Here is a 20,941-nt window from a genome sequence, read left to right on the forward strand (position 1 = left end):
CCTTGGGGAAGCTTCAGCCCTGCCATCTTTCCCTGTATATGCACTAAAGTTATTTAAAGTGCATGCATGTGAACCACTTGTGCTGTGTGTGGAAGCTGCATGTGGGACTGAGAACCTGAGAAGGCACCTCAGGTCCTGGCATTGCAGGAATAAAAACTGCATCCAGAAAAGGCAGGGAAAAGCAGCCTGGCTGAAAATGGAGCTCTATGAACACAGCAGACACTGTGAGTTGCACAAATCTGTAGGAATATTCTATCCAGGTATTTCATTTCCAGTACTTCGGCTCCTCTCTCAATTCTTGGAATGTTCACACACAGGTTGACAGCACATTAAAAATGAACACAGCTTTATTTGCTAGATTTAGATCTTATTAAATGTGCATATTAAACGTTAGCAGAATGTTTAAAAAATTTATTCTGACATTAGTGTATCATATATATCAGCAACATACATAGCAGACAAAAACATCACTCAGGTTACACAACAGTACAAGTCAAACAAGTGGTACATGTAGGATAGTCAGAAACTCCATCTATTTTCACTCCATTCTGTAGTCAGAAACCCTATCTATTTTCACTCCATTCTCTTGCCTCAAACTGACAGCACTACATAAAAAAGTAAAAGCACAGTAAAAAATTTTGAGAAAAAACACAATAGTGTCTCATAGTAGCACTTTTCTTTTGCAGTCCTTCGCTTGGAACATACCACGCTAAACCTTCCCAAGGTAAACAACCCAAATTGTAATTGCAAAAAAATTTTAAAAAATTAAAAAATCCCTGATTGCATTACACCTGAAAGGTCAATTTTATTTTGTGTAACTGATTCTAACAACGCAATCTACTGTTGCTTAAGTCACAGTAATGGCAACACAAAACTTTATTCACTTTGGTTAAAGGACACTTTTAGATACTGAATCACATCAAAATAAATTATTCTGACAGTAAGAATCAGCACATCTCCAAACTGACCAGACCTTCCTTACTTTTCTCACTTTTTAAGAACACCTCAGGAAACTTATGTGAACCGTTATAAACCCAACCATACTGATACCTTTAGTCAAAATACTGCTTAATGGCAAGTAAAGGCAAACTATTATGTAAAAAGGTGTCAAGACTAATTTTTTATGATATTAGCTTTTAGTACGACAAGATTATCTTTTCAACAGTTTTTGTATACTAAGAAGTAATGTTACAAAGTATAATGACTTGTTTTTAAGATACATATTTCCTTCTAAGTAAGCTGATCCCAGGGTTTTTTGCACTTTCTCTTGCATGGTACAACATATACAAAACATCTGTACTGCATTAAATAGCAAGTCATCTTAAAAAATAAGATGTACAAAGTAGGAGTCAGAAAATCAATTCAAATTCAGGGTCTGCTTATCAATGCTGTATCCCAAACACATTTATTTCCTATTTTCCACCCTCTTGCTCTTAAATAGCATTGTTATCCACAACACACCTATTTTGCTGATATATTTTAAGGGTAGTATATTAGGACACTTTATTACTTGAAGAAACTAATCTTCCGTAAGCAGAAATAGTGCATCTAACGCTGAATTTCCAAATGTTTTCAGCTTCAGCCAGGTTGTACATTTTGCACAGAATTATCCTTTTGCATCTCATCACCTTTCTGTTGGAAGCATCTGTCTGCACTGCAAACAGTAACAACTCCACAACATGTAAATTAAGCAGTTTAATTAACAGTAGATGTGCAAGATGCAGCAGAGTGCTTCCATTGTGCAAACTGTGGTGTTGGATATGTGATCACGACTGATGGCCGATATTCTTCTTTGGCTTACACATTAAGCAGCAGAGCTAATTTATTTACACATGCATTCCTCCAACAGATCCATCACTTCAAATACATATGAATATTCAAGAAATGATCAGTTCATCATGAACACAAACTGATTGACCAAGCAACCTTGGAGGATGGAGGTGAATAACTTACAGTAATGAGAAATGTACATCGGCATCAACTCCTGCCTGGCAGCCCAACTGTGATGTGTGCTCGAGGTAGGCACTTAATCCTTCTGCTAACAACAACAGCTCCACTCAGGACATGGATTTAAAACCTTTACAACACTAAGGTTGCTCACCAATTACTCCAAGACATGGGCGAGGTTTGCTAAAACCTAATACCCTAAGTTGTGGTAGCAGTAAACAGTACGTCACCCACTGATATGGAATACAAACCGCAATTTTTGTGTGTATACTTGCAAGGAAGTATAACTTTCAAAGTGCAAATAGAGCAAAATTTTCTACTCTTGTCTACCTTGTGTATTCAGCACGACAGAACTCAGCAATCTGGTGTTACCAGAGTCTGCAGTGCAGGCACTGGGCAGAGGTGTGCCAAGGCAGGCACGGTTTGCTAACACTGAACAGCTCTGCCTGCAGGCTCACAGCACGCTAAAGCCTGCAAGCACATCCTGGAAATAGGCCCTGCCCTGCAGAGATCACTGTCACACCTCTCGCCAAATGCAAAGAAACAAGGCACTGAGCATGGAAGCGTTGATATGTTTTAAATATACAGCAAAACCACAAAAATGCCTACCTGCTTCAAACTAGAAAATGAGGGCACATTCTTAAACAGCTGGAAGCTACTTTGCACAATAGTTATTACATATTTATAAACGCAGTGACTTTGTAGAAAAGCCTCCTAACAAAAAAGAGAAGAAAAAAAACCTTTCCAAAGATTCGAAGGCAGAAAAAAAAAAAAACCCCAACAGAACAATCCCCAAGCCTTAGCATACAATGTATAAGCACAAACATACATTATTTGGCATGCTTAAAATCTTTTGGATAAAAATCCAAGACCAAACCATTCAGCTAAACCAGCTGCTATGGTGGTCCAGCTCCCAGTCCACTCCACAGTGTGCACTGAGGACAGACACACAGCTTTAGCCCTTTGCTGGCATTCACTGAGAATCCAAACAAAAATAAATAAACAAGCAGCTTTGGCCAAAAAAAAGAGAAAAGAGTCAAACATAATCTTCCAATGACAGTTTCTGAGAATGAGAAACTAAATAACTGTTATTCTCCAAATCGTACACATATTTTCAAAACCCACTGCAATTAGGTGATTCCACAATATCTGCATTTAGAGAGTAAACTCTTCCATAAATTGTATCTTTAGGAAAATAAATTATGGCTTTTTTTCCCTTCACTATTTTTTAATTCCCTTCACTATTGTATACTGAATTTTGTGCCTATAAATAATTCCAAGTGGAATTAAGCCAATATATCTTTAAAAATAAATTCCTTCTATAAAACATATAGAAGTTCAAACCAATGCTTCGTAAGACATGAATATAAAAAAAAAGCCCCAAACCTTAATCCTTGTATCCTTGTATCAGGAGTGTTCTATTTAAATTACCACATAATAAAAATAATAATTTTCAGCATTTTCCACAGCAGTGGTCCTCTGTGGTATCCTTTTCAGCCAGCTGGGATACAGCCTGGAATGCTGCAATCAGCAACAGTGAGAGGGGCTTGGTGGTAAATGACTTTAACATGTCCTGTGAGCCCTTTGAGGTTAACAGTCCCTATACCAGGAGTCCAAATTCTAGGATTACAAGATTACATTTACTATTCAGAGTCATGGGTAAATAAAAACCAGTGCTGAAATCACACAGTTCAGTAGATTTCCTAAACTTTGAAAGCTCAGTAAAGCTTTTAAAGAAAACTCGAAAAATCTTTGGACTGAAAGAGAGGAGCTGAACTCTCCCACAGCTTTCAACATGATGCATACTGAGCAAACCACAGATAAAGAAAGCAAGAACAAGCTAAATCCCAAAGCAGCTGGGTTTGGGTTACATTGCCCTGGACAGCTCCATCCTCCCTTCCGTGGCGATGAACTCTTTCTCTGTGGCTCCTGTGTCACCTTGGCACAGTCTCTCCTTCAGTTTTTCAAGTTCATACTCATGTAGGATTTTTTGTGTTAAATACTTCTCACGTTTTATTTTGGCTTTCACATCTGCAGGAACATCAGGGATCATCCATGCTACAAAGAATTTGACGATGAATACAACATGCTAAAAAAAAAAGAAACAAATAAAAACACTCATTACCAAAAGAGGCACCTCTTGTTTAATCTGACCAAATAGGCCACCTCTTGTTCACAATGAAATACATTTCATTTGGCTGTCCTGGAGCAATACACACCAAATTAATGTATATCTAAGATGTGCACGAAGACTAAAACCCATCTTCTTATGCAGAAATTTTAATTCCAAAGCATTAATGACTTAGCAAACCCAAGGGGAAAGTGTCAGGGCCTGAATCTCAACCATCACTGTTTAACTCCTCTGTGTGGTTTGTTAGAAAGTTCACACAGCTGTGCTGGTAACACTCAGCTATTGAGAGCTGATGAAACACAGCAGGAAAAGTGATAAGATTAGCACTTGAACTACTTACTTCCTTTTCCTCTCATAACTTGCAAAGCAGTGGCTTAACACTGTTTGGATAGTTAGTTTGGATAAACTATTAATTTAGCTGTTTTTAACCAATATACATCCCTGCAAAATGCTGTCTGGATTTTGAACAATCATCTCATAAACAGCTCCTTAATGAGAGCAAGAGTGGAAGTGCTAGACCTGGAAGCTTAATCTCTTACACTGACATAAAGACCTTTTTTATGTTTCTGATTATTTTGATCAACACTTGCAGTCTCTTCAGCCATTTTCACTTCTCCTACTCTGAGGTCAGCTCACTGAAGTTAAAAGGCTCAGTAACAGTAATCTTTTAGGCCATGAGTACTTGGTATTATCTAGGGAACAAATTATCTTATACTCCCAGCAATTCTATTTTCTGCAACATTAGTAACTATCTAGACAAATCACAAAGTGCCAATATCAGAAGGAAATTTTGCAGAGAAAATACCTCCATAATAATGATAAAGGCCAGTTTTGCAGCAAGAATGTGCCAGAACTGCATAGTGTGCATGTACTTCTTCTCATGGTCGGGAGGATATCGATAGTCTCTGTACCTGCAGCAATGACAGACATGCAAAGGTGAAACGTCACACTCAGCCTGGGACACATGACAAGCTCAGTGACACTTACAAGCAAGTACAGCTGTCACTTAAGGAACCTTTTCTTGTTTCAAATGGTCTGTTTCCTTTTGCAGAAAAAGGTTGCCTCTCGATTTGTTTCTCTCTCGTGTTCGCTTAAACACCCTCACAGCACCAGAGCAGGGATGAGGATGTGTGATGTGAATTTTGGTCCACAGGTTACTTGTTTGTCAGGAAATGCTCAAATAATACAGGGCAGGGTGATGGGATGGATCACAGGGAAATGGACACTGAATAAATGTGACACACATGAGCAGATTATGGCCTGGACAGATGCAGGGCTTCCTGAAAGGACACAGTGCATGTTCTACACCACCTAACAAATGTAGCTGTTTCCAAAAGTGCTGGGGTGGTTGGTTTGGGGGATTTTTTTGTTTGCTTTGAGGTTTTTTCATCCAATCAATACTTTTATTTTACCATTTCCAAAGTTCTTTTGCAATTATTCTAGAATTTCCAATGCCAGCATTTTTTAAATGCAAGCAGGATAGGTCTGATTTTTGGTCCAATCAGGCAAAATAAGGATTGATTTTAAATACCATATCTCATTTTCAGCTTTGGGATCTAAACACCTCCTTTATTCTGCTTTCTTGTCCATTTATTCAGCCTAAAAATCTTTGAATATATAGGCTGAAGTTTGCAACTTCAGGGACATAAATCTCCTTCCTCAGTCAAAAATCAATAGTGTAATGAAGGAAACAAAAAATCCAAAGAAGAAAAAGCAAAATGCAAGTTAGCAATGAGACTTTTAGTGGTGATTTTTTATGAGGTGATTGTTTTTGTTACTGGCTTGATCTCTTACCACCTCAACCATTACCTTATCAATAGTCTAAATATTACCTCTCACACTTTAGAAGGATGAGAACGACATAATTTATTTTCTAATGGTAAACTTAGATCTTAATTGATTTTTTATGCTGTATTCTATACAAAGTGACACCAACCTGCATATGACAAAGTTTTCTGGATTCTCTTTAGGTTTATTTTCCTCAGGAAAATCTGAGATTAGAAACACTGACAAGCTGTTGTTTATGTATCCAGACATCGGTGAGTGTTCGTTTTCAAAATAAGCATAGTAGTAAACCAAACGAGGAATCATATCCGATGTGAATGCAACAATGAAAGCCTGAAAAGAAATTGGAAAAAGAAATAAGGGAAGTGGCACACAAAATTTGGGAGCAGATTTATAAAGGTGTTGTGGCTCTGTGACTCTGGCACTACCCAGAATCTCTTAAGAAAGGATGAGGAGCATTACTGGGGTATTTCACCTTGGCAAAAGATGCTGATTGCAGCCTCAGCACATTTTTCCTGGAAGTTTGAGATACTCCAGGTGCTGAGGTACTGTGCTGCTATGGCAGGACCTGCAAGTGGGTTTGGTGCCTGAGACACACTAAAAGGAGGCACCTCTTGTGCCCAGTAGGCTGCTTTACAGCATGTTTCCATTGAAATACTGGCACAGCATTTAGTTATCAGTTTATAAAAAATACTTGGAGCCACTGGTCCCACAGGGGCAGCCAGAAGCAGAGCAGAATTCCCACTGAACAGGCCTCAGCAACAAGGACAAAAATGCATCTGAGCCACAGGATTCATCCACCTTTCCTGTCCCCTCTGGGCAATCAGGGTGCTTCATCAGATCAAGCCTCATACCAGCCATGCCATTCCAAAAGGCTGGAAAACACAGACAACTGACTGAAAGGTTATGGCCAAAAAAATGTGGATGGGGAGCTGCACACTGCCAGCAAATGGACAGGTCAAACCACTGAAATGGTTTGATGGTATCTTTAACAAGATAAAAGGTTATCTTTAACATGGTAAAAGGTTAACATGATACAGTGTTGATGAAGGAGAAAAAGGATCAGCTGGCTTTTAATTCTTCACATTTTGAGTACATGGAAAAATCAGCGTAGATGCAGCACAGCCCAGTGGTTTTGGCTCTCCAGCTTGAGATTTCCCAGCCAACACATCACATACCTAAGTAAGTAAGTAAATGAGTATTAACAAACTTACATTGGTGACAACAGACAGGATGGCCATGCCATTGAGGATTTCCTGCCACACTCCTATGCTATGTGCTTTGGCAGCCACAGGCCTTCTGTACTGAGTGGTCAGCTTCCAGGAGTCTACACGAATCTCCAGGATATTGTTCATCAGAGCAAGAAGGGGAGCCAGGGGAAAGGATGCCACAAAGAGAGTAATGAATCCAAACTGAATGACTGCAAGAGAGAAAAACAATGTGTCAAAATCTGCCCTTCCAGAAGTATCCTCAGAGTGACAGGGCAGCCAAATGGCAAATTCCTGTCAGGCTGCACAAGTCACCTTCAGCCCTGGCCTGAGCCAAGCGACAATCAGCCCCATGCCAAGACTTCTCCAGTCCCTTCAGGTGCCATTCAGCAGCACCCACAGAAAGGAGCATTTGCATCCTGTGAAATGATGCTGCCAGCAGTGGAATATCAATCCTTTCGGGGTGCTGCAGTTCTCATGTGAATGGTGTCTAACTGTGGGGGGAAATGGGATGTATTCATCCATCAAATTTCTCAATTGTTATCAGGTCAGTTTTGTTCTCTTGCAGTTTGTACCATCTTGTTGTTAATTTACTTAACAACTACACACCTCACAACCTTATCTCCACCTATTGTTACTGATTTAATCAAAACATTCATAACAATTCTATATGCAACAGGTCCATTGGGGAGTGTTGACGTTAGTTTAAGAATTGTGAATAGAATATACAAATGATCCTGTTGTTACCAAAATGAAGTATCTCAGTACAGAATGTGATAATCCCCAGTACACAGCCAATACTGCCACTTTGTTTCAAATAATGGAAATAGAACATTTTTTTCTGGTTTAGGCAGTATATAAAAAATTCCCATACACCAGTCATTCACTCTTCCATGATTTCAGTAAGTTCTTCACCTCAGATAAGCAACAAAATTCCTGCTGGCTTAGCAGCCCTTGGACAGTGCTGGAGCATAGCTCTGATTCTGGAAGAGCAAGGACATGGCTGGCAACAGTGTATTCTGAGTGCATTGGTTTCACAAGACCACAGCCCTGCATCAACTAAAGTGATACTAACACTCTGCATCTCTAGAACACTTCAAACTATTTCTGCAGAAATAAAACAATACAAAGGTTCATTTTCCAACAAAATGTATCCAAATATTAACTTCTTTAAGGCATCCTTTAGGTTTAGCTTGGCTTCAGTTTGGGTGTCAGTTTGTCAGTGCTGCACGCTGCTGTTAGAAGCTGACATGCTCAGGGTACCTTTGCAAAGCCACATTCCCTTGCCCACACTCCCTCTGCTGGCCCAACAGACCGAAGGGAAGCACTGAGCAGGGCAAGACTGAAGCTGAAGGGATTCTCCTCTAGCCAGTTCATAGATCTCATGCCTGCAGTACCCATCCTTACACATTTGGCACTCATCCCATACTCAAACTTTCCACTGACACCAGCTAAGAATATGCTTTGGAATGAGAAAAGAACAGACACAGAAGCAGCTGGCTGCACTGAGAATAATGTTCCCCATTCAAATGAGGAAAACAAAAAGTCTTTGCAGTGTTTCTGTGAAATTCCCAGCAGTTCAAGATGCAAAGACAGCTTTTTTTTTTTAAATTGGGCTGACCTATTTAATGATTCCCAGCAGTTAATCGTCCTGCTATGCAGATGGAAGTGGTGGCATCAACCCACAACAATTAATCGAGAAAATGTTCTTTTGGAAGTGTCGGTACAAGGTGTCCTGTCCTCAATTCCAAATGTGTAATTGTAAACTTACCCATTTCTAAATATTCATAGAACAGGCCTAAGGCTCCAAATGTCTGCAGATCATGGTCCTGCTCCCAGCGACTGTATAAATTCTCAGGATTATTTCTGGCTTTCCGACGGCCCCACCAGTTACAAATCCAGCTGCATGTGCAGAAAAATGTTAACAATGAGAACAAATAAGATTGGCTTGCTTGGTTAGTGCACAGTGCTAGCAACACCAACTTGTGGGTTTAGTCCCTGTACAGGCCACTCATTTAAGAGCTAGACTTGATCCTTGTGGGTCCTTTCCAACTCAAAATATTCTGTGAAGTCAGAATCACAGAATCACCGGGTTGGAAGGGACCTTAAAGATCATTGAGTCCAACCCAGCCCCAACCCCTCAACTCACCCCTGGAACCCAGTGCCACATCCAGGCTTTGTTAAACACCCCCAGGGATGGGGACTGCACCACCTCCCTGGGCAGCCATTCCAGAGCTTTATCACCCTTCCCATAAAATACTTTCTCCTGATATCCAACCTGTATTTCCCTTGGTGCAGCTGAAGGCTGTGAGGTGGGCGCCTCAGTGTCAGATCCCACATCAATCCAAAACCCCTCCACACGAGAACACCTTCTCACAGCCCTCCACAAAATTCCCATAATGCTTCTAATCCTCAAACCTGAACTAATCTCCAGTATCCTCATATGCAAGTATAGTTTCAACCAAAATATTAGACCGTGACTCTAAAAATAGAAGTTAAGCCCTTCTTACCTGCCGAGGAGAGGTAAAACCAGCAAGAACTGCTAACTCTTGCATCTGAGTATAAAACCTCAGCCTCCTTACTTTCAAAGGATACTTTCAAAGGATAATAGTAAGCAGTGCCAGAGAGAACTTACGGAACAATGGCCTCCTGGATGTTTCCCCAGATCTGTTTGCCAGCCATGACTATGGTGAGCTGTGTCGTCAGCTCTATCAGGCAGCCTGCAGGATCACACTGGAGGAGACAAACTGAGTGTCAATGGACATGGATAATGGGTATTATCACCCAGATAAACTATATTTTAGTACTGTATAAATGCAAGAAGGGAGATCTTGAAACTTGTAAGGACAATACTTAATTTCCATGTGGACTCTCAGGAAGGGCTTTAAGTGTTTCAAGTGTGAGACAAAACACACACCAAAGTGAATCTTTTGCACTCAATGAGCTCTCAGCACCACATTTTTCTTTTTAAGACCCATTGGTATTTCAGGAGAACTGGGACCAAGAAAAGCTTTATGATTTTTCACTCTTGGGACTCACAGATTTTCACTGCTGGTGCTGCCCTGGCTAGCAACAGCAGCAAGAGTCAGCTGAGGAAGCATCAGCTTTAGGATAGCCAGCTGAGGGGCAGCTCAGTTCAGACCAAGCCTGCAGCTGGAAATTCACAACTGTGCAGACTGAAGGGAACAATGAACCTCAATTAAGAAAACCTTACCTCCTCATTTCTCCAGCGATTAAACATGTATGTGTAGGCACCTGGGTAACCAACAAACTTCCCTTTGAAGAAGGCCACATAGAAGCAGGATGAATAGTAGTTGACAAACTGGAACAAAAACATCTTCATAGTGAGCCTGTTCTCATACTCCATGTGAGTTCTGGGGATCTCTGTGAAACCAGAAAACAATAATTTTATGTTCCTTTATTCCCTTTGGAAGGATGCAGATTCACAAATATTCATCATGCACAGTGATCTTAAAGGAAATAAAAGAAAAGAACAATTACAAACACTTCAGCAGATGGAGTTCCTGCTTTCAGACACCCTACCCTTACTTTACAATGCAGTGTTTGATGCAGGCAGGCAAAGTAAATTTATATTTAAAACCCCCATAAAATTTAATTTCCCCTTCTTTGTCCTGCCCATTAGCACTTGTCCATCCCCAAATGTGACACTATTTTAGGAGATCTGAGATGAATCTCAAACAGTAACTAGAAAGATCTCCTGTAGTATGAAGATTTCACTGTTGGCAACACACAATTATTTTATTCTTTGTGGTAGAGAAGTATGTTGCAATATTTTTCCCCAACCTACTGTATGTGCATATCATTAAAACCAGCAGAAGCTGCATGGCCCATGTGCCTCTGAAAAATAAGGCTCATAAAGGGCAGAAGAACAGGGACATCTTGGAGCTACTGTAAACCACCAAACCTTTGCTTAGGGTTTTGCTGCTCATTCTCTATCACATTTATATTTTTGAAAGCAGCAGGAAGCCCTAAACATATTATTGCCAAATGTCCTGTTAAATGATAACATATAACCAATTCAAGTTGGGGAGTAGCATAGAAAATACACCACAAACATTCAAGTTCTTCTCAATTGGTGAGGGCCTGGCAGATGTGTTGAACTCATCTGCCTTATTGTAAAGTCGTTTCATTTAACTGAGTGAACTGTTTCCCAGCTTGGTGTAAGTTTGCATGCCAGAAGAACATGAGGTATTTACTGGGAACCTGACATCAGAGTGCAGGACAGAGGAGGCACCTCTCAGGTCAGGCAGTCTGATATATATATATATATATATATATATATATATAAAAACTCAATATTTTTATTTTCAGTGAGCTGTTAAAATACTGATGTGAGGCACACAACGTTCAGAGCACCAGAGGCAGGTTATTCCTGCTTGTCTGAACACCAGATCTGGCCTCAGCATTTCAAGGAGTGAACAAAGTGTGGGCCACCGAGGGGGCAGAAGCCCAACCCACACCACTGAACTGTAACCCACAGACCAGGCAGTGCTGCCACTTGAGAGATTATTCACCCACACTTGCAAATCAGCAAAATAACACTGCTGAGCCTTCACGCTTACAATTCTTGCTCCTCAAGAAAGAAAGATTAAAAACATTATGATTTTGGGTTTGTTTCTGTGTTTGTTAGTGGCAATTTTAGTTAATACTTGCTCTGTTTCAGTTTGGTCTGATTTGGCCAAGAGAGATAAGCAATACAGATCACAGAGATGGTCCATGGTAAATGAAAATAAACCAAATGCAACATCCCTTTAAGACTCTGCAAGAAACACCTTTCAACTCTTGTTTTGACTTGCAAGATCTCACAAAAAAAAAGATCAACCAACTGTTTTTATGACAAGTGCACAAACTGCAAGCACCTAGTATTTTCAGCTCCCCTCCCGAAACTTCAATTATTTCTTTCTATTAAACACCTTCAGGGACTTTTACCTCTAAATCATTAAGAACCAATAACATGAAATAATTTTTAAAAAATAAATGTCTAAGAAGGGCTCTCAGGAATGGTGTTTCCAGCATGCAAGCAGAAATCAAGCATAAAATACACTACAAAAGCAGGCACCCTTTCTGGGCCTCCAGCTCTGCAGTGGGGGTAATGCTATCAATAGCTACTGCCACAATAACACATCTTGGGCACAGCTTCTCATCCTGCTCAACCTCTGCCTTTCATCTTTCTAAGTCCAAATCTGTACAGCCAGTGCTAAAGGAAACAACATGGAAAATGTACTATCCCATCCCATCCTTTCCCCCAGACTGAGTCATTATTTAGTCTTAGTCTCATTTAGTCTCATGTTTAGTCTCATTCTTTAGTCTTTTTTTTCTTGTAAAGATAGCTGTGATTAATTTTTTCAAATACATTTGCAGGATTTCCAATTGAAATACTGCTAGCTCAAGACAGTCTGATCTTGTTTTGGCGATTCAAGATGACGCTGAGCTATGTTCAGGTCTGTGATTGTAAACTAGCTCTAATATAAACAAGCACTATTTGAGGAGAAACTAGGCTATGAGAGCTACTGAAATGCAGGGAAAATGTTCAGTATGGCTGTGGGTACTCCTTAGCTACACAGCTCCCACTGTGCCTGAGCTGAGAACAAGAGCATGGAACACCTTGATGCTGTGAATTTTCCATGATTCCTTCCAAGCTCTGCCTTCATCAAGACCTCGTGCTTACCCATATCAGTAATCCAGATGGCTATTCTCTCACAGAAGAAGTTGAGGATCATGATGATGACAAAACTGAGGCAGGAGGCAGTGACTAAGAGTCATTATTTAGTCTTAGTCTCATTTAGTCTCATATTTAGTCCCATCATTAGTCTTTTTTTCTTGTAAAGATAGCTGTGATTTATTTTTTCAAATACATTTGCAGGATTTCCAATTGAAATACTGCTAGCTCAACACAGTCTGATCTTGCTTTGGCGATTCAAGATGATGTTGAGCTATATTCAGGTCTGTGATTGTAAACTAGCTCTAATATAAACAAGGACTATATGAGGAGAAACTAGGTTATGAGAGCTACTGAAATGAAGGGAAAATGTTCAGTATAGCCATGGATATTCCTGAGCTATAGAGCTCCCACTGTGCCTGAGCTGAGAACAAGAGCATGGAACACCTGGATGCTGTGAATTTTCAATTATTCCTTCCAAGCTTTCCCCCTGCTTACCCATATCAGTAATCCAGATGGCTATTCTCTCACAGAAGCAGTTGAGGATCATGATGATGACAAAACTGAGGCAGGAGGCAGTGACTAAGAGTCATTATTTAGTCTTAGTCTCATTTAGTCTCATATTTAGCCTCATTATTTAGTCTTTTTTTCTTGTAAAGATAGCTGTGATTTATTTTTTCAAATACATTTGCAGGATTTCCAATTGAAATACTGCTAGCTCAAGACAGTCTGATCTTGTTTTGGCGATTCAAGATGATGCTGAGCTATGTTCAGGTCTGTGATTGTAAACTAGCTCTAATATAAACAAGCACTATTTGAGGAGAAACTAGGTTATGAGAGCTACTGAAATGCAGGGAAAATGTTCAGTATAGCCATGGATACTCCTGAGCTACAGAGCTCCCACTGTGCCTGAGCATGGAACACCTTGAAGCTGTGAATTTTCAATGATTCCTTCCAAGCTCTGCCTTCATCAAGACCTCCTGCTTACCCATATCAGTAATCCAGATGGCGATTCTCTCGTAGAAGAAGTTGAGGATCATGATGATGACGAAGTTGAGGCAGGAGGCAGTGACAGAGGTGGCCAGCTGCGGGGTGAGCACGCCGCTGATGGGCTGCAGGGTCTGGGTGTTCTCCATGAGGCTGGCGAAGGCGGCGTACACCGCCAGGCGGTACACGATCACCGCGATCATGCTGGCTATGATCAGGGACACCTGCACAAAGGGCACACTGAAACACACCTGCAGCCTAGGACAGCTATTCACTACAGCTATGTGCATGCAGCTTTAAAAACTAGATGTAAACCATCACACTTTATATGTTTAAAATTTGATTCTTTGTGGGGATGAGTTCATCAGCGCTGAAATGCAAAGTACGCAGGCAAAAATACTTTGTTATGTGATGTACATTAAAACCAACAGAATTATTTTGTTAACATAAGAAAAGCCGACAATTTAATACCAGTACCTGAGAAAGTGCAGAGAAATATGGACAGGAGATGGAAAGGACAAGTTAGATTAAACTGCCCTTGTCACAGGGCTTGCAAGGGTGCAGGATGAAGAGAGACGAGAATGCTGATCTCATGTTCAGAAGGCTTGATTTATTATTTTATAATAATAAATCAATTTTACATTATGACTATACTAAAAGGAATAAAAGGAAAAGTTCTCAGAAGTTAGCTAAGCTAAGAACAGAAAAGGAATTCAATAACAAAGGTCTGTGTCCCAGTAGAAAGCAAGAGCAACTCTGCCGTGAGTGGTCAGTAAATCCAAACATCCACAGGAGACCAATCATGGATCCACCTGTTGCATTCCACAGCAGCAGATAACCATTGTTTATATTTGTTGCTGAAACTTCTCAGCTTCAGCAGGAAAAATCCTAACAAAAGGATTTTAATGAAAGGATGTCTGTGACATGGCCTCTCTGAAACTCACTCTGAAACTCACTCTGTATTCATCACTGTGAATTTTTTTTTTTGGTTGCCTTACCACAATTTTCTGGTATGTCTGTTAACATCGAGTAAGTCACATAGAAAGTTATCCCCATGCTAAAATGTCCAATCAAATTGCTAATTAATTCTCGGGTTTCTGTGGTTAAGATGATCTCCAAGATATTAGAAACTCTTTTTTTTCCCAGCCCCACAATCAAAGAGGAAGTCAAGATTCCGCAGTTCTGCTTTTCAAGGCTGTTTATTTTCTCTTATCTTTTACATTGTTTCTCTGACCTGCTGAGATCTGTCCAGCAGGTTGGGTCGTGGCATAGTGCCTGCTCTTGGGGTGGTGTTGGCTTTTTATACTAAGAACTACCTGTGCTTTATTTACAATAATTTTCCAATACCTATCACTTATGTTAGACAGTCTGTCTGTACCCTAAACCAACCCAGAAGTGTCACCATCACAGCAGGAGATGGAGGACAAGAATAATAATAAGAAGAAGGACAGGACACGCCCAGATTGCTCCATCTTGCCTCTTGAACCCCCATTCTAAATCCCCAAAATTCTACTTTTTCACCCTGTGACAAATTCACTGTCATTCTACTCAAACCCTTGTGGCTTATAACTCCTCACACAAGGTTGGTAATTGTTTCCATGGGCTAAAATCAAAGGCACAGGTGTTTGTGACTCTGTGCCAAGGTCTCTGAGCCCCTGCCAGGGTCTGGAATCTCCCAGGGCAGCCAGAGCAATGTCCTGGGTCCTGACAATTAATGACAGATTTCCAGTGCCCTTTCTAAAAAAAAAATTATCAGAATTGAAGTGCACTTCAAATGACAGCATGCAATCTGCAGAACAGTAATAAAAACATGTGTTATCATCATGATTAAAACCAATTTGTGTTAATGTGATGATTAGTAATGAACAGAATCTCTGATACATGCCCAAATGATGACTCAAAAAGGTGCTCACCCAGAACAGCACTGTGGCTCCTGAGATGCAGAATCGCACAGCCTGGCTAGTCAAAGGAATATAAGGCTCCATCTCCTGAAACAGTCAAGTACAGCACAGTTCATGTTATTCCCACATCTCACTCTAACATCAAGCAGCACACAGAGCTCTCACCAGCTGTGTGAGAAGTGCTCACACCCGAGGGAAACCATCCAGAACCCTGCCCCTCTCTCCAATGGCAGACAGAGCATAACTGTGAGTGTGCTGGGGTGGCGTGGGTGGGGACAGGGCAAAAAGATCAGGACAGAAACAGCCATCAAACTGCTACAAGACAGTACCTGGTAGTACAAGTAGTACCATGGTTAAACTTTTGCAAAATAATCAGTAGCTAAAGGAAAAAGCCCAACTTCCTGAGATAAGCAGGCCACAACTATTACTGTAATGCTAGGTTAGCAAACAGCTCTGAGTCCACAAAGGGACTCCAGTTTTATAAATTCTTCATGCCAAGATCCCTTCAAACTTGTCATTTGGATGTACCAGTCAGACAGTGCTTTTCTCCACTCCTTCAATTTTATTTGTTTTTTCAGTTGAAGTTATGGCTATGAATGTAGCTGCCAAGCTCTGCTGCTGCACCAGGCAACTGGGTCATACCAGCATCCCCAAACACAGGAACAATTTTCAATGCTCATGCAGCTTGTGCAACCAATTCTAGCTCCTTAAATATCACAGCACATGTTCTATGAAAGAATCTTCTCTTTGAGAACTAATGCCAGTGGAAGAAAATATAGTGAAATATAACCTGGATTTAATAAATCTGTGAGACAAGACACTGTGGAATGCTTAGACTCCTCTTGAGCAAAGTGGCATTGAGTACTACAGAAACTGCAATCCCAAATGTAATACAGGCAGTAATTGCAATGACACAGACTAAGTTTGAATCAAATGCTTCATTATTTATGTAGATTACAATTCTGTTGTGATCAGCAAATCCAGATTTTAGCTATGATCTAGTTAGACACTTCAGCACCATGAACAAGTATTTAAAGGACAGCCTTAAGATCAGCAATTTCGGTTTCAGTGCACTTAAAACTTTGAATCATGAATAATGATGAAATAATTTTCTGAGTGAAACAAAACCAGCAGTGGAACACAAAATCACTGTCCTGTACCCACATAATTTTATTGGTTCCTGCAGAATTAACTTATTTGAAAGCACAGGCTTTTCATGTGTTCACTATGGGACATGCTCTAACAGAAGGAAATTACTATTTCCTGTACAGGTTAGGCTATACTTAATTGGGTACTGATAAGGATCACTGATAAACCCTGCTGCAAAAAAAGCCTCTGGAAAACCAATGAGACAGTAAATTGAAATGTCATAATACAAAGGCTTGTACAGTCATTGAATTTTTATGGCAATTGTTAATGCATATTAGAAAGTACAGAGGAGAGCAGTATCTCACACTGAGATAAGAGAAGTGTATTACAGTCCATTTCTACTTCCTAAATCAAGTTCACAAAACCCTTTCTCACCTAAGGGATTTGGACCAATTTAGGGAGAGAACAATCTTCTCCCTCTATTCTTTAGTATAGTTTAGTATAACATTCTTTTATATAACACAGTATCATAAAATAAATAACTAACTAAATAATTAAATTAACTTTCTAAAAACATTTCGTAAATTAACTTTCTAAGAACCTGGAGTCAGATTCATTCATTCTTCCCAATGATGGGGGACTCAGACTATCACAGGAGGGTGGGAGAGGTTTGAGCCTGAGCATACACAGGGATGTAAACCAGCAAATAATACAGAACTGACATGAGTAGAGCTAACTAATGAAAATTGATTTACCTGAACAGGCAGACAGTAATGCTTCAGGAGAGCTGCACTCTTAAACACAGTGCATTGTTATCAAAGAGCTCTGTGCAAGGTACACAGCCCCAGTTACAGCAGCAGAATTAATGCTCTGTGTGTAGAGGGGGAAAAACTCTCTCTCGTGAGAAATAAGATTAGTATATGTATTTCCTAATGATGAAGGAAATGAGCCCTGAATGACAAGGTTATTGTTTTAGAACAGACTCTTCCTCCACAGCCTGGCTAAGCTTCTATTTTTTTTCTGAAGACTGTGTTATCTAAGTATACTTAGGACTAGCCACAATAAGCTATTTATATGCAATTCTGTGAAAGGGAAAAATATGATTTAAAAATACATCAAATGGGTGTGGTAGATATTGTGCTGGAATGCAACCAGCTGATCATGAAATTTGTCAAATAACTCCTACCTAAAATAAATTTAAATGAAAACAATTAATTAATTTAATAATTATATAGACTGTTTAACAGAGTTAAGTAGGGTCACTAACTGTATCTCAATTACATTCAAGAGAAAGGACTTTGGCCACCTTCATCCCTCTGGTGTTCCCCAAACAAAGTGGTTGAGTATCAGAAGCAAAACCACAGCTAGACCAACTTATTATCACTTTAGATCACAGTGACTGCTTCTTCATATGTTCTGTAGGGATAAAAGAATGAATGGTTTTAAAGGCATGAAAGTTTCAGAGGCTGCTACCTTGAATTGTAAAAGATGCAGTAAAAAGACATAAAAGCTATAAACTCTGCCCTTATTTTCCTGATTTAATGTATCAATTTCCATTTTACAAAACTTTCAGCAACAACTGGATTTGCACACACGTCAACACAGCATGTTCATACCTGAGTTACAGGATTTTTCTTCTTTTGGGTACACTTTGCCTCATACTCAGGCCTCAGCTGGAGCTGTTGCTGTTCCTCTTCAAAATCCACCAAATCCCATTCATATTTCAGTCTTGCTTGCCTCCTCTTCCAGAACTCCAAGAAAAGTGTAACTGCAATTTGCAAATGTTAAAATAGGGTCAAGGAAGAAGTGAACAAGTTCACGAACCAAGTTAAACATCTGCACTGCTGCTTCTCTGTGGTTTATCATTACAGTGTGACTCACTCCTTTTTACTGACTACCAAATATAGTTCACAGATAAGACCACAATATGGATCCAGTGATTTATCAGCTGATTGAATTCCAGAACTGGATGACAAGGAAGATGCCAAGACAAGATGTGGGTATTTCCACAATGTTCAATTAACTACTCTGTGTATGCAAAAAGCAACATGGAATTAAGCAAAGAACCTGATAATTTAACTAAGTACTGAGTATAAACCTGGAACACAAATATTACAATATTACAGCTTTAAAGTAATATGGTCAAACACTTCTGTTGTTTTTTGATGCTCATCTGAAACCGTGATGTCCTAGGGTGACTTTATGATACTGAATTGTACCCCCATTCTCTGGAAAAATCCCTTCGCCAGGATTTTTCTCCTGGGAAGCTGAGAAGCCACAGAGAAAAAGGAAAACATAATAATTAAAATTAAAATAAACATCTGATTTGCTTCTTGTGTTTTGCTTCTTTGGAATGTGTTTGGAGATTGTTTACCCACAGGTGATTGTTTCATTGGATTCTGCTGTGAGTTGTTTTCATTCTTTGGCCAATTGGGGCCAAGCTGCATTGGGGCTCTGGAAAGAGTCACAATGCTAAAAAGATAATAATGAAAACTCGTGAAAGTGTCCTTTCTGTATTCTTTAGTATAGTATTCTTTAAAAATAGAGTATCATAAAATAATAAATTAGCCTTCTGAGAACATGGAGTCAGATCCATCTTTCCTTCCTGCCATGGGGTACTCAGCAAATACAACAGCCCAGAAATAAGTTTTGTGCCTTTAAAGGTAGATCCAAGAGCAAATGGGGGGAGAAGGAAAAGGGATGGAGTTTTTTCAGGGCTGTATTCAAAAACCAGAGCAAAGAGCTTCAGCTCTCTCTGTCTCACAGACTGTGCTGTCTGCAGCACGGACAGGGAGCAGGAGAAAGCTCTCCTTGGCTTTTAGCTGGTTTTTTAGCTAGCTGAGGCAGAAAAGCTCCCCAGACTGTGGCTTTTCTTTCCCTTGGAGCTGTTTGAACCTGCTCTGGACTGAAAACCCAGAATAACACCTGGAGCTCATGGCTGTGGCCCACTGGGGCTGGGATGCAGCATCTCCAGCACAGGAGGGACTGGGCAGAGACAGAGAGAGCTGAGCCACAGCCCCGGCCAAGGACTGGCTGAATTTGCCACCCTTCACAACAATGACAGCTTCCATTGTTCAATATCAATCATTTTCTCCATGCTTGTGAATACTTTGCTTGTTAAATGGTTTTTTTCCACTTTTCTCAAAGCAGATTTATGTCTCCTGACCTGGTGGGGAAGGGGCCACTTGAATTTGCTTTCTAGAGGGACCCCTTTGGAGGTTTCCTCCCAAATTTGCCCTAAACCAGGACACATAGTCATTTTAAAGACAGTGAATGTCTGATGATTTTTATACAATCAAGAGTTGGGCTGGCCTAAGAATTTTTTAAGACATTAGAGGGAATTGATTTAATATATAAACAACTATAAAATTTATAATACTATATAACATCTTAAGAGCCCTTAGTAAATTACTTTAAAATGTCAACATTTTGTAATCTGATTGTTCTTATCTGAACTGGGGAAGTTTTATGGCTTAGACAAACACAGGAAACCTTATCTTCTGCAGTTCTAAACTCTTTGGCTGGTACTTCCTGAATGACTAATCCATGTCATGCAAATGGTAGTTCTTAAAAACCAAGAAAAGTTTAGTAAAACAGCCATACAACAAAAATCTTATTTAGATTTTAAATAATAATTCTATATGAAAGAACTGACTGATTAGATCCTCTGATTAAAAATACACAGGTTTTCCATTAGCACAGAAGAATCTTTGTGAGTTAATGGAATATCTATATACAAGCTGAACATTTAATGATGACATTTCATACAAACAGTATGAAACAAGAGAATTGTATTTAAGGAAATAAGAAGCAATAACTATGCTATCCAGAATTTATAAACCTTCATTGAGTTGAAGAAAAGAATAAGCATTCAACACAATGTTTCTACAAGTCTGAGGAGGTATCATTGGTGTGAAACTATGATTATGGATGTTGTGGTGTTGTGGGTCCCAGGACAAGGTGAGAGATGAGAATTGACTCCAGGATCTCGGAAGGCTGATTTATTATTGTATTGTATTATATCATATCATAATAAATGATATACTAAAACTATATTAAAGAAAGAGAAAGGACACATCAGAAGGCTTGACAAGAATGATAATAAAAACCTGTGACAGACTCAATGGCTGTGATTGGCCATTAATTAAAAACAATTCACATGCTGGGTAAACAATTCTCCAAATCACATTCCAGAGCAGCAAAACATGGAGAA

General features: G+C 39.7%; 1 protein-coding gene across 8 annotated transcripts in view; it reads right to left on the reverse strand.

Moving 5' to 3' along the window:
- Positions 1–329: 329 nt before the first annotated feature.
- The window catches only part of ANO5 (anoctamin 5), a 61,086-nt gene continuing 40,474 nt past the window's right edge, over positions 330–20,941 (reverse strand). For all 8 annotated transcript variants that reach the window (XM_026796451.2, XM_014270620.3, XM_074543899.1 and 5 more), the window contains 10 exons: positions 18,345–18,496; positions 15,652–15,726; positions 13,740–13,962; positions 10,286–10,455; positions 9,707–9,804; positions 8,843–8,973; positions 7,078–7,283; positions 6,015–6,196; positions 4,884–4,989; positions 330–4,036 (listed from right to left, as the gene is read on the reverse strand). In XM_026796451.2, the coding sequence (XP_026652252.2) occupies positions 3,815–4,036; positions 4,884–4,989; positions 6,015–6,196; positions 7,078–7,283; positions 8,843–8,973; positions 9,707–9,804; positions 10,286–10,455; positions 13,740–13,962; positions 15,652–15,726; positions 18,345–18,496 (1,565 nt within the window). In that variant the 3' untranslated portion in view covers positions 330–3,814. The remainder of the gene's footprint in view (positions 4,037–4,883; positions 4,990–6,014; positions 6,197–7,077; positions 7,284–8,842; positions 8,974–9,706; positions 9,805–10,285; positions 10,456–13,739; positions 13,963–15,651; positions 15,727–18,344; positions 18,497–20,941) is intronic.

The sequence above is a fragment of the Zonotrichia albicollis genome, chromosome 6, assembly GCF_047830755.1.
Source record: "Zonotrichia albicollis isolate bZonAlb1 chromosome 6, bZonAlb1.hap1, whole genome shotgun sequence".
In the NCBI taxonomy this organism is placed as follows: domain Eukaryota; kingdom Metazoa; phylum Chordata; class Aves; order Passeriformes; family Passerellidae; genus Zonotrichia; species Zonotrichia albicollis.